This window comes from Schistocerca cancellata, chromosome 2, assembly GCF_023864275.1.
Source record: "Schistocerca cancellata isolate TAMUIC-IGC-003103 chromosome 2, iqSchCanc2.1, whole genome shotgun sequence".
Taxonomy (NCBI): Eukaryota; Metazoa; Arthropoda; class Insecta; order Orthoptera; family Acrididae; genus Schistocerca; species Schistocerca cancellata.
The window spans coordinates 1,059,408,951-1,059,423,655 of NC_064627.1; the positions used below are offsets into that span (position 1 = coordinate 1,059,408,951).

Below are 14,705 nucleotides of genomic sequence, written 5' to 3' on the forward strand. Positions count from 1 at the left end.
TCAGTCTGTATTTAAAAATCTGTCTGTTACATTATTACACCACTACGTACCAAATTCAGTACACTAAGTGAAATAAAATTATATAGAAATTGTGCAAATGGTTGATTCGACTTCAAATACATATGCAGTTTATAAGTGATTAACACTTTATTTGCATTAAATACACTTTGCTCAAAGTAGAATACTTCTATCACAAAACAAAGTATAGACCCATCCATTTGTTTGCATTATAAAATTTTTGCATTTCAGCCAACTAGCTCTAAAAGTATATCGATTTCAAATTTTGAGAAATTTGTCATCCGTTTCTTGCTCTCCAAACTGAACAGTGCGCATAAGTACAACAGACAGTGATTATCTTTATCTCTACACCTATAATGGGTGCTTTCCCTTGTAACACATGGAGTTAGCTGTAGTAAAATTTTCGGTTAGCTGAACATCTGTTGCCATGATCACAAGGCCCATGGTTATCTTATTTTTTTACTCAACATTGGTGTGCAATTGGTCTACATCATTTCCATGAAGAACCTAACTTTCTAGTTAACTGAGACTAAACATTCCATGATTATCTGATCTGAAAGGACATTCAGTAAGTATCATTTCTGGTCACGAATTGTATGGGATTATCTCCATCCAGAACCTGCCTATGTGTTGCTACATCTCTAGTGCTCCTCTGAAAACAAGTTTTAATATCTGGGCAATGGAAGGGTTTCCACAATGGAAAGTATTGAATGTGGAAAGAGAGACAATAGACCTGGTACTCCTGATGGAGAAGAAAGAAAGGAAAATTAGTAAGACTAGAATGGTACAACCAAAGATGACAGACTTCAAAGACAGATTGTTCATCCCCACCCCCAGCCCAAGGATCCCTCTCTGGGGGAGGCTCATAGGGTGAAGATCTCTGCCAGTCCTACAGAAAGGGCACCACCAGCTTTGCCCTCATAGGTCCTGAAAATTGTTCTAACACCCTACTACTGGAAGCCTATGCCAGAGTAGTAACAGAAATAGCAACTTCCATTCAGGTAACAGACTAGACTATGAAAGAAAAACCCTGGCTTGTGAGCTCTTATTTAGTTTTCACTCCCTCTAAGTAAGACATGGTAGTAAACTAGTTATAATACTTACACTAAGTTAAGCTTAGCTCCTCCCCCCCCCCCCTTTTGACCAATTTACCTGTCCCTGTAGCCTATGTTCAGATGGTTTCGGACATAAACTGCATAATTTACTGCCATACCATCATGCTGGAACCACAATCCATGCCAAATGTCCAATGGTACATCTTCCAGAAACTCTACCAGCACTTGTTGCAGGAATATCATATCAGAGCTCTTATTTAGTTTTCACTCCCTCTAAGTAAGACATGGTAGTAAACTAGTTATAATACTTACACTAAGTTAAGCTTAGCTCCTCCCCCCCCCCCCCCCCTTTTGACCAATTTACCTGTCCCTGTAGCCTATGTTCAGATGGTTTCGGACATAATGCTGGAACCACAATCCATGCCAAATGTCCAATGGTACATCTTCCAGAAACTCTACCAGCACTTGTTGCAGGAATATCATGTACCTGACACCCATTAGGTGGAGAGGAAGAATGTCCTGCCCAATCACATGACAATCACAGATACCTGCCTAGACATTAATGCTGAAGGTGTGCTGAAATATTCATGTACACATGACTTTGGGGTTTTCTGGATTCCAAATATGGCTATTTTGTGCATTCAAAACACATTTCCCATTCAAATGCACTTCGTGAACAAAATTTCCCCTGGCAACTGAGAAAATCCACACAGTGATGCAAAAACCAAGTGCAGAAATTGACATGTGGCACAAAATCCACTGGGAACATGCAGGGTATCTTCTTAGGGTAATATGGGTGGAGGTACTGTTTATGCAGAACACTCCAGACAGATGAGTGAAACACATGCAAGTCATGCGCAATAGCTCATGTACTCATTGATGAGTTCTCTTCAACTTGATGAAGCACTTCTTTCAATACAACAGTGCACTGCCTGCTTGGTGCACCACACTTTGCTCTATAGCTTATGAATTTCCCATTTTCCCACAGCCGTTGTTCTGCTCTGGCAGAGATGGGATCAGATGGAGTCACATAATTTAAAAAGTACCCATGGTACTTCTCTCCCATTATGGTGAGTTTCCCCATGTCAATTGATGCATTACCAGGAAGCATGAAGGTTCATCTCAGTATAATGTAGAACCCGATCCTCCAAATGTGGTGCACGCAAAGTCCGTGATCTACTTGCACATCCATCTGTTTGAAGAGACCCATGTTCACACAAAAGCCAAAGAAAGGGTTTGAAATGTAGTGTGATATGGTTGGTATCTGTGAGGGTACTTGTTTTGGTACAGCCATGCTGCATTTTGACCATTTCCATCTGCTTGGCTGTACACAAACACCATCTTGGCATTTCTAATCAGAAATCTGTCCCTGTAGTTTGTCGGTTTTATTTATGTTCACCCTGTGTGTGTGTGTGTGTGTGTGTGTGTGTGTGTGTGTGTGTGTGTGTGTGTGTGAACTGGGTCTCCTATGTATACAGCATGACACAGAAAAACGGGAACATATCCACAATCCAATAAAACTAGAAGTGATGAAGGAAAGAAATTGCATTCATAGTAATTGAAACTTTACAACTTTGAACATTGATGGCATTTATCATTTTTTTTAAAAGTACTTGCTTTACAGATGTCATTCTCCTGTTTGAATACATTTCTGAAATCGGCTGTTGAGTTCCTCAATGACTGCTGCAACATCTCAGCTGGGATACTGTGAACTGCATCCAAAATTCCCTGTTTTAACTCATGCAGGGTTCTTGGCCGAGTCATGTAGACTTCGCTCTTCAGGTAGCCCCACAAGAAAATATCACAAATGGATAAATCTGGTGATCTAGGTGGCCTGGGAATGTTACCAAATTGTGAGATCACATGGTTGCCAAACAATTCTCGCACATATGCCATTCATTGCTGTGCAGTGTGTGATGTCATTCAGTTCTGTTGAAACCAGGCTTCTTGAACGTTTGGAAAGTTATTCAATGCAGGTGAAATGAAAGTTCATAATGTCTTCACATAACAATTGGCATTTACAGTTATTGACACAATGGCAGCAGAATGCCAACTAAAGGATGTAATTTTTAAAAATTGATAAATGCCATTGATGTTTTGTAAATGGCAAAGTTGTAAGGTTTCAATTACTATGAATGCAATTTCTTTCCTTCATCACTTCTAGTTTTATTGGACTGTGGAAATGTTCCCGTTTATCTGTGTCACCCTATATATGACACACAAGCATATTTTTTGCTTCTTACAAGCATATTGAGCTGCTGTGGCTCTTAATTGCCCTATGTGGATCTCAGCTAGATGTTAGCCCATTGTTCAACTATTATATGGGTATCTCTCTCCTTTCCAGGTGTGATAAAAAAGTAACGGAATTTTTTTAATTTTGTGCGCATTAGAAATCCAATTAAAAAAAAAAAATCCCTTGCTGGTACACATGTTCCTGATATATTTTTGCATTTCCAGCTGTCTGAATATTTATTTTATTCTTGATAGCCAAAATGGTTATAAGTCTTTTTGAGTGTTTGGCAAATTTTTACTTCAGAAAAAGATGGATCTTTTAGAATTTGCATTAAATATTGGTTGAAAAATGGAATAAAGTGCAACATTATATTCGAAATGTTGACTGTGACTTTTGGCAAATCTACTATGGGGTGGAGCAAATAAAAGTGGCCTGGAGAACAGATTTCCAGGTTAAAAAGAAACACAGGAGAGGAAAGGTAAAACAGGACTAGTCTGACTATATCTGATGCTGAAAGTGACTACCATTCATCACTTGGCATGTTTGGGCCTTGGTCAGCAATTTGCTGAAGAAGGACCGAAGCTGGACTGCTGGAACTGCTGCAGTGTCATCTGAAATACTCTGCTGCAGTTCTTGCCACCTAGATTGCAACCAGACTGACCTCTGCCACCAACTCTGTCAGGCATGAAGATTGTGTAAATGTGCTCCAAGATTTGGCTGGCTTTGTGGGCAGTTGCTCCATCCTGTTGGGGTGTGGTTATATGTCCAATCTTTTTCACTCGTCCAGGTCATTTTATTTGTCCCATCCCATATAAGTAAGTTTACGAGTGATATAAGGATTTCATAGAGGATCAAGGAGACATTGAAGATGATAAATGCCTTGGATGCCCTAGCACATCAATTAGTGAGGACAATGTGAAACAAGTAAAGAAAATGGTTCTGTAAAATCACTGAATCACCATCAGAGAGGTTTATGATGATGTCAGCATATCCTTTGACTCGTGCCAAGCAATTTTTTTATGTCTGAGGTGCAAAACATGTAGCAGCAGAATTTGTTCCAAAATTGGTAAATTTCGACCAAAAATGACATTGCATAGATATTGCTCAGGAATTGCTGAATGAAGTCAACAGCAATCCAGAACTTCTAAAGAAGGTTATAACAAGTGACAAAACTTTGGCATATTGGCATGACATTGAAACCAAAGCCCAATCATTCCAAGGAAAACTGCCTAAGAGCCAAGGCCGAAAAAGAAACTGACAAGTTCAATCACATGTGAAGCTTCTTCTTTGAGTACAGTAGGATAGTGGATCATGAGTTCCTGCCTCATGGTCGTACAGTCAATAAGGAATACTACATGGGAGCTATGTGCTCTTTGTGTGAAGCAGTCTGAAGAAAATGACCAAAACTGTGGCAAAGCCACTTCTGGAAATTGCATAATGACTGTGCTCCTGCTCACACCTCAATGCTTGTTCATAATTTCTTGTCAAAAAACAGAATTGTTATGTTGCCTTGGCCACTGTATTTGTGAGACATGGCCCCTTGCAACTTTTTTGTATTCCTGATGCTGAAGAGAACCATGAAAAGATGTCATTTTGCCAACATTGATGAGATAAAAACAGAATTACTGAAGGAATTGTACACCATAATGAAATGTGAGTACCAGAAGTGCTTCCAAGATTGGAAAAAGTACTGGCACAAGTCTGTTATATCTGAGGGGGAGTACATTGAAGGGTACAAACTTTATGTTGATAAATAAAGATTTTTTTAAGAAAAACAGTTTCTTCACTTTTTGATCACATATCATAACCGTTTAACATAATTCGTATGTCCTCTTATAAAACATCTCTAGAAACCAGCCAGGCCTAAAAATGAATGTAACTTTGTAGTTCAAGTCAATCTTTTATTGCTTGAATTCTCTCCGGATTGGCTTGGATTTCCTTTATTCCCACTAAATTCCCCGGGAACTTCAATTCCTTCATTGTGTAGTTTTCTTATTATCCCCTTTTGTTTGCAAACTTTTTAAAGCTTTGATGAGCAGTGTACAATGATTTTTCCTGGTCCTAGAAACTAATAGCAAATCATCTACATACATAATTAGTTCTTGTATTAATGTAATACCTAAATGATTGCCTAGAGCATGGCTAAAAAGTCAATATTTTAAACTGGTAAAATTTTCCTTCGAATAGGAATGCTGTATAACATCTCAATTCCTCATGTAATAGTACTTCCCACTAGCCACCCGTTAAGTCGATTTATAATTCTGGTTGCCAATGTTCTGAGCTGTAGACCTTAATAAGTTCTTCTACAATGTAATTATTATCAAATGATTTAATTGTTATTCATTAATAAATGAATCCTGCTGATTTCTGTGAATCGTTTATGGATGTAAATGCTGAATTGCTTTATTATGACAAGTTGACCCCATTGCTACGGACAACAGCAATATTTGTTGAAAATTCCTCCATCAAAAATTTATTTATTTCATCTTGATTTGTACTGAATATATTCTTCTTGTCAAATTGTCTTTAATTCTCAGCACAGAATTTATTGTAGGCCCTTCACTAGGGTGCTAGAGGAAGTGTGACACAGGGTTTGGTTATGTGTACAAAATGCTCCTGTTCAGTTTGTGAGAACCATTATTATTAGCTAAACTATCATTAAAGCATAAATGTAACCTCTCTCTTCAGTTAAGAACTTTCCTTCACCATTTTTATATACCAGGCCCTAAACTTTTGGTGAACACATATGTCTGCAGTTAATTGTAGTCATGAACACAGCAGTATCAGTACATATGTAGGCCACAGCATGGAAATAAAAACATCTTCATAGTTGTATCTGTCAAATTGTGGAGTCCTTGGCTCTGAAACCTAATTTTCAGGTCAACTTTTTTTCATTAACCTGATTGTACTTTCACTCTGAAGAAACTTCATGAATTATGTTTTATGTAATATATATGTTTCAGCAATCCAACATCTGAAAGAAATGATTTAGTGAATGTGGAGTGGCAAAACTTGACAGCATCAAGGCAAGTGTATCTGGAGATAGGTTCACAGTTGACAATGAAGAATGGACTATATTATCAGGATCGTATGTCACTATGGGATAGCCTGTTTCCCTTATCAACTAGTGGGTATGACAGAATTAAAGGACATGGCCATCAGAGAAAACAGTAATGATCTCTAATGTGATTACTATAAAATATTTAATGTAATTCAAAGACAAAACATTTTCGCTAAAAAATAAAAATGAGAAAAATTGAAAACTGTTGTTATTTAGGACCATGAAAGTCATGCACAGAAATAGTAATCATTTATATGATTATGGAAATTGTATGTAAGGTGTAACTAGTTTCGTAGTTCACTTCACCTTCTCAGATGTCATCTGCATAACAAACATATATCAGAACAGAGTTATCCAACATCTGTAATTATATGCATCACCAAATTGTAAAACATACATGTATTGTTTATTGTGAAGACAAAAATAAATAAATAAAAGTCATTTCCATAGACTTACAGAACCATCTAAGGTGAGTATATGAACTGTAAATGGCTGCATACACTATTATAAAACTGTATTACGCATAAGGGGGATGGAAATGAGGAGGGATAGGGGGAACATCTTGGTCTGTATGTGTTTGCATACGTTGGTTCACAAAGACAGGTAGCATTCACTTGAGAGAGAGAGAGAGAGAGAGAGAGAGAGAGAGAGAGAGAGAGAGAGAGAGAGAACATGTGTTTCGACAGGGATTTCTCAGGTATCAATATCAAAGAGTGGCCGCAACTGATGCTTTGTTTGGGGATTAGCGTGACTTCCGGTCTGCACACCACAGAAGCTGGCTGGTGGTGTGGCAGCCGACAGCAGCCGTTGGGCCCAGGTGGATGTAATGCGATCTCTCAGATACTGGTTCATGGTGCAGCCCAGCAAAGCTGTCGGCTCAGGGGCGTGCAGTGTCCAGGCTGACATGTCTGACCCCATGGTCAATGCCAAGAAAGGATAGAGAGATTTTTACCTGTGTAATTACATGCTGTGAGTTATGTTGATGTCGATTTCATGGCGGTATTCCTTGTATGATTGAAAAAAAGAAGCCATCTATTTAATTCCTTCTTTTCAATGTATTTTACAAGACTAACATCTTCCAAAACACCAGTGAATAATGAGCATATAGCCAACACCTGCAAATTAAATTCTATAAGTAAACAGTATATTATTTGCAGTGTAATTGAATTTCCTGTCGTGAGATCATTCCTCTCCAGCACAGGTGGGGAGGGGAAGGGGAGTCAGAGTGGAATGCTGGGGAATTTACCTGAGGGGAAGGGGTCATTTAATTTAAAGATTTAATTAATTGGTCAATTAATTAGAAATCAAAGTTGTGCTAGTACCAGCGAGGAGAGCACCCGGAGAGGTGAGGGAGGGGAGAGGTGGGGGATTTTCTCAGAAGGACAGATTATCCCTATGGGGGTCATAAATCAACCCCAGGGCATTATAAATCAATTAACATAACAAAAGGTTAAGGTCATAAATCAATCAAGTTTGCCCCTGAGTGTATGCTTGCCCCTGATGTAGGCAACCCACAATGTGGGTCAATACCAACTTTATTCTACTACCACCATCTCCCTGATCCATTCATGCATCTCATTCTCATCAGAATCTATATGGTGCCACTGATCCGTCTCACCTACAACAAAGACAAAAAGATATAATTGTATACAGATTTGTTAGAGAAGAAGAAAAACAAAATAAATTAGAATTCTTTTTTTTTCCACTTACAGGGCTGCTCAGCTGATCCATTGGGTGCTGGAGACTGTTGCATTAGGTCAACAGTCTCCAGCTGTCTGTCTAGTGCCTCTAGAATTGTTGCCATAACGTGACAAAACACTTTTTTTTTTTTTTTTTAAATTACACAGCTACTACTACTACACAGATATTTTTTATCTTATATACTTACAAGACTGTTGCTGCTGTGGTTTCTCTGCTGAAGGCTGAAGGCCAACAGTGCCCTCTGGTGGTGGTGTTGTGAACTATGTCAGTTGATCTCAGAACCTCAAGGTGAACACACAGAATTTGATATTTCCGCCAATAAATTTGAATGGGTGGGGGGAGAGGGGGAAGGGACCCACATGCTGGCTGGTGAAAACCCATGACATCATAATTAATTTGACATCAATTTGATGTTAAAAGTGTGGTCATTCCTGCCATCGCCCATTAACGCCAAATTTCGCCGCACTGTCATAATGGATACGTTCGTTGCACGTCCCACATTGCTTTCTGCAGTTATTTCACGCAGTGTTACCTGTCTGTCAGCACTAACATCTCTATGCAAACACCACTGCTCTTGGTTGTAAAGTGAAGGTTGCCGGTCACTGCGTTGTCCGTGTTGAACGGTAATGCCTGAACTTCGGTATTCTCGGCACTCTCTGAATACTGTTGATCTCGGAATATTGAATTCCCTAACGATTTCCAAAATGGAATGTCCCATACATCTAGCTCAACTGCCATTCCTGTTCAATGTCTGTTAATTCCCATTGGGCGACAATAATCCTGTCGGAAACATTTTCACATGGATCACAGAGTAAAAATGACAGCTCTTCCAATGCACTGCCCTTCCATCCTTGTGTACGCGATACTACTGCCATCTATATATTTGCATATTGCTCTCCTGTGACTTTCTGCCACTTCACTGTATTTCTTTACAAAGAGCTAACTTGTAACAATCACGCACATCCACCACACTGGTATGACGACATCACAAGCCAAACTACTTCTGTGCGACAAACTTGTAAAGATGTGGTCTATCGCAAATCTATCCATTGTGATCCATAGCACCGTTCATGCATTATTAGTCTCATAGTTATTAGCAATTCAGTATCAACCTATTTTGTCACACAAGATAGTTGGACCAATCAGCGAACAGATGTTTCTTGTCAAATGGACTCTGGCAACTTGGCCCGAAATGAGTGCTGCGAATGTATAAAAAGGGAAATAAAGTGACAAAGGACAACTGGGCAAAATGTGGCAATTGCCAGGTAAACGTTAGTCACTCGGAATGTCACGCAGCCTGATTGACTGGAATGGGTGTTTTGCACTCCGTCCCACAGCTGCGGTGGGAATTCACCCTGGCTCCAAAGTATTCTTGGTAACTGTTATCGCCACTGGTAAATTACCACACGTCACACACAAAACTCAATGTCATTTCCCCTTTCTGAACATAGCCTGCATAATGATTCTCGGTATGCGTTGTGGAATGACGACTGCAAGCGAACCAAGTTCACGCCGTATCATAAAACATTATTTGTGGCAGACATTAGGGTAATATCACAGATACAGTGTGTCACTATTAATCAATGATAAGCTGTCCCACAAGAGAAATTGGCCTAACATGTCAGAAAGTGAACTTACGATAATATTTATCCATTTTCCATATTGTTAGCAGAAGCAGCAGTCGCAGCAGCAACAATCGCTTTAACCGTGTCTATGGAAAGATAACAGGCCTATCGTGTGGATAGCAAGAATCACCAGTGTCAGACTGTGAAACGAAAAACAGACCAACTGGAAGCCCTTTCATAACGTTCAAGTAACGTTTGACATAAATGTATTAAGAAATCTGTAAAATTACTCCATTTTCTGCGTATTATCTTCACGGTCCTCGTTTAGAGCAAATTGGAAGTCTTCGGGAAAAGCGCATATCTACGTCAGAATAAACGACTCCGAATATTGTTAACATGAATTGCAAACAAGCAGAATCACAATCCAGGGATCTATGTGTTAGTATACAAAAAAAAAGATACTGTAGAAAAAGCCTACACTGTGTAGTGGAAGATTAAACGTAAAATGTAAAGGTTTTAAGTTACAAGGCGGCTGGCAATAGCTCGCTCATCCCTCTAACATGTCAACGTAATTGTCAACCAGCAGCTGGAAACGCTGCTTATTGCCAAAACGTGTTATCAGTATAACGTATGGTGTTTAATCGCGAACGTCATACTATCTAAATTGTAGTTTCATGTATCTAGCCGACAAAACAACAGCAAATAGATCTCGTACGATATTCGATTAAAGGTCATTAGTGATGCCGGCAATAAAAAGAATAATCCGTATTTCGAGCAGCTAGTTAATATTTAACGACAAATGTTATAAAGAGGAATGTTTCGACAGCACAGTAGTTGCAAACACTTCTTAAAAACATAGAATATATTTAGGAGGTTACGTGGTGACCAATTTAAAGTTTGTAACTGTTTAATAATGTCTATTCAAAAATTCTTCTACGGTATTTATTCTACAAAAAACCTTGAATCTGCATTTGAACACACTTCTGCTGTCGGAAATTTTATTTTCGTGTGTGCACTGTCAAAGTTATATAAGAACGTAAGCTTCCGCGGCCGGTGTCATAGTGCTTAAAATTCAGCAGTGTCGCGATACGATAAACCGCAATCGTGATAAGGCTACAATCCGACCTTTATCAAAGTCGGAAACGTGATGGTGCGCATTTGTTCTCCTTAAACGAGGCATCACAACAACGTTTCACTAGGCAACGCCGGTCAACTGCTGTTTGTGTATGAGAAATCGGTTGGAAACTTTCCTCATGTCAGCACGTTGTAGGTGCCGCCACCGGCGCCAATCTTGTATGAATGCTCTGAAAAGCTGATCATTTGCATATCACAGCATCTCCTTCCTGTCGGTTAAATTTCGCGCCTGTAGCACGTCATCTTCGTGATGCAGCAATTTTAATGGCCAGTAGTGTAATAAATGAAGAATATGTAAAAAAATGCACTGTATATGCTTCACTTTCGTTTCAATGACTCGTGCCTCTGTACTTGCAGACATACACGTCGGAAATGGTTGACTATGACAGAAAAGGCACGTAGAGTGGGGGGGAGGATGGATGCTGGAAATTTTCGCACGGAGCGGCAAAATCTCTGGAGGCACCCCCGAATCTCAACTGAAGTGGCATTTTATCTGTTACTCTCAGACTCAAATTTTATCAGTGAATAAATTTGCTGCTATGCTGTGATTAGTATTCCTCTCAGATTTTATCGGCGTAATCAATTAATAGCTTGCTTCACGGTATAAAGCAGCATTGTTGTTTCTGTTTTATGCCCTTTTCTTTTTATCTGCTTACTCTTCCCCATCACCCAACAGGATCTCAGGGTTCTTGTCCGTTTCCGCTACTGGTAGGGAGGACCGAATGAAAACGACCGATTCAGTTGATTGATGAAAAACAATCGACTCTTCGATTGCAGTTTTACGTATTGCTTGAATTATTCATTTATTCTTTTCAGTGAAACTAGTCTGTAGAAGCAAACAAATGAAATCAGTCGACCCAGTCAGGTGGGTTCAGTCCTGAGCGAAAACATTCGAGCGTTTTGGCACTGTTAAATCGTCATTGATGACTGCGCTCTGTAATTGGCTGTCAATACAATTATTGCTGTTCCAATTATAGCGTATTATTTAATGCCATGATTAACTTATAGTTCAGTTTTACATCCATGTTTGTGAATAATGTTTTTTCCTTAACAGTGAACTTTTGTGTCTGGATCAGACGCCGAAACCCAGAGTGGCGTGGGTACGGGAGAAGTCATATGACTAGATAAGAAGTGATTCTCAAGATAAATTCAGTGCGATATACGGTGTCAGCAGTGATGACATATATTACGAAATTATGTTAATTAATGAAATTCAAGAAATTAATGAACGATAGCAAATTCGAGGGTCGTTCAATAATCAATGTCCCACTTTTTTTTCTCGGAACAGATTTATTGTTAAGAATCAGAATTTGATGACAATGTACATCAACATGTCTTGTCCATGTCCTATTTTCCACATAGTCTCTATCACGTTCTATGGCCGTACGCCAATGATGTGGGAGAGCATGTATTCCCTTCTGATTATAGCTCTTGTCGTGTAGGCGTAGCCATGTTTTTATTGTATGATTGGCACTCACGTTATCTTCATAGTGTGACCCCCGTAGAGAATCTTTAAGCGGCCCAAAGAGATGGAAGTTCGAGAGTGTCAGGTCTGGACTGCAAGGTGGATGAGGCAATGATGTCCAGCTCAATTTGGTGATCGTTCTCGGGTTCTCAAACTTGTATGTGGGCGTGCATTATCGTGTTGGAGCAAGATTTCTGCTGTAATCTTGTCCGACCGAACACTTCAGAAACGATTCTTGAGTTTATTCAGAGTCTTCACGTATGCCTCTGATTTGATGGATGACCCTCTTAGCATCACATTATCGCGTAACTTTTTGAAAGTGCTGTTGGTTCATACAACAATAACTGTGCCGTTATTCCTATTGTATGAAAGGGTTTTGATAATACTCTTTTATGTTTGTTAAAAGCCACGGCTGAATTTTCTCAGGGTGCTATCGCCAGAAATATCATACGTATCCCAACGTGAAGACATCCGTCTTACTCATGATGGATTAAAAATCTTTCTTTAATATTACGCGATAATCCATTAAACACAATGTTTAATTTTTTTCTGTGAGGCTTGATGCTCCAGGATAGCTGCCGATGTGCAATGACAGCGTAAGCATTTATAGAAATTCCTGTTAGTAAAAAAACTGTATCTCTGGCCTAATATGAATTGGAAAATATTACAAGATGCCGTTTCCCATTTATTGAGATTATTCTTTTTAATACTTTTAACATGAAATGACTATTAAAAGAGCTAATATCCTTTTTATCATTAATGGCTTCGATACAACAATGAGCCTACACAAAAATGACCAGGGCAACATTTAATTATTACGTAACTAAATCATATTCAGGAAAGATACTCCCTACTGACAAAAACACATTTTAATGCCAGTCCTTCCGTATATATGTAAACAAATTCTAATATTGGTACAAATAATTGTATGAATTACAGACCGTGAAGAATAAGAACATCAGAATAGGGAAGACAATGAAACAAAAAAGCTCATTGTTTTTATACAAATGGACAAAGATCATAATTATTTTGATTCGGAGAGGCAGATCACGCTTCTTTATTGTTGCGTATCAATAACCTACTTATACTCCTTTTTTACTGGGGCTATGCTATAAAATCTACGAGAATGACGCCATCATAATCCTAGAAGACGGTCACCATGACTTTTCTGGTAGAGAGGGTTGTCTTGAATTTCTTCTTTTGTGGTGAATGAGGATGATGCCACTCCATGGACTGTCTTTTTGTTTCCAGCACAAAGTGGTGTACCCAGCTTTCGGCCTCCAAAACGATCCGTGACAGAAAGGCCTCTCCGTTGGTCTCAAATCATTCCAACAATTCATATGAAATTGCCTTTCTTTCAATCTCGTGGTCCGCTGTGAGCATCTGTGGAACCCATCGTGAGCACCTCTTTGAATATCCGAGAGTCTCGATCATTGCAGACTCACTTCCAATGTTGACCGACAACTGTAGAGCCAACTGTCGAGTTGTGATGCTCCGGTCGGCACGAATAATGGCATCTGCACGATTCAGTATGTCTGGAGTAGTGGCTGTGACAGGACGTCCCCGAGCATGGCTGATCATGAAGCTCTGTTTCTGCATTTCCTGAGGCTGTAACTTTCTTTATCCAACGCCCAACTGTATTCCTATCAACTGCAGCATCGCCATACATTGAACACAAACGTTTATGGATGTCCACCACAGTTTCTTTTACTGCACACAAGAATTCAATAACAGCATGCTGCTTGCAATGTGAGTCGTTTGTAGACGCCATTTTGACGCTGTACTACAGCTCTGCCATCTGGCAGAACAGTTCGAAACTTCCAGCGCACAGAACAAACATCAAATGTGAAGCACCTACAAGGTCGTTTGTCTGTATATTAATGGCTTTTTTTTTTTAATGTGGGGCATTAATTATTGAACGAGCCCCGCAAGTCATCAAACAATAAAACAGTTGTATATTATGTGCTTTCTTTTCAATTCCCCCCAACGTTTGCCGAAACCGAATTATCAGGTTTACCATTGAAATTTCGAGAGAATGCGTTCCTGGAAGAGTCGGACAACATATTTCTCCCACATACGTCTCGCCAAGGAACATAGAATAAAGGTATGCCAGATTGGCTTAGTGCGCTCTCATTGGTCAGCGACCTGTTACGTCACCCGGCAGCCAGACGGCAGCAGTCTCCGTTTGTAGAATATGAGAGATTGCAAAATAACTGTTTTCACGTCTCTTCTTTTCTCATATAACTTAAAGTTTCGCGCTCACAGGGTTGAACGCACTTCATGTTAATATCTTGTACAAGGTTTCCGAAAGAAATACGTTAAATATTAGTAGCAATATATCGCCACGCAAAACTAGTGGCCGATGTTCGCATCCGCATTCATGCTCGTGTTTTAGGCATCTGACTACGGTAAATGTTTTACAGTTGGGTACTGCCCATTTTACACATGTTTTTGTAAATAAAAAAAAGATAGT

At 39.3% G+C, this 14,705-nt stretch overlaps 1 protein-coding gene across 2 annotated transcripts in view; it reads left to right on the plus strand.

Moving 5' to 3' along the window:
• LOC126163058 (juvenile hormone esterase-like) overlaps positions 1 to 14,705 on the plus strand; it is a 285,106-nt gene that overhangs the window by 62,219 nt on the left and 208,182 nt on the right. The window contains exon 10 of one of the 2 annotated variants that reach the window (XM_049919956.1): positions 6,270 to 6,808. The exons of the other annotated variant lie outside the window; for it this stretch is intronic. Coding sequence (XP_049775913.1) covers positions 6,270 to 6,480 — 211 coding nt within the window. The 3' untranslated portion in view covers positions 6,481 to 6,808. Of the gene's footprint in view, positions 1 to 6,269; positions 6,809 to 14,705 lie in introns of those variants that run through there. 2 annotated transcript variants of the gene reach the window in all.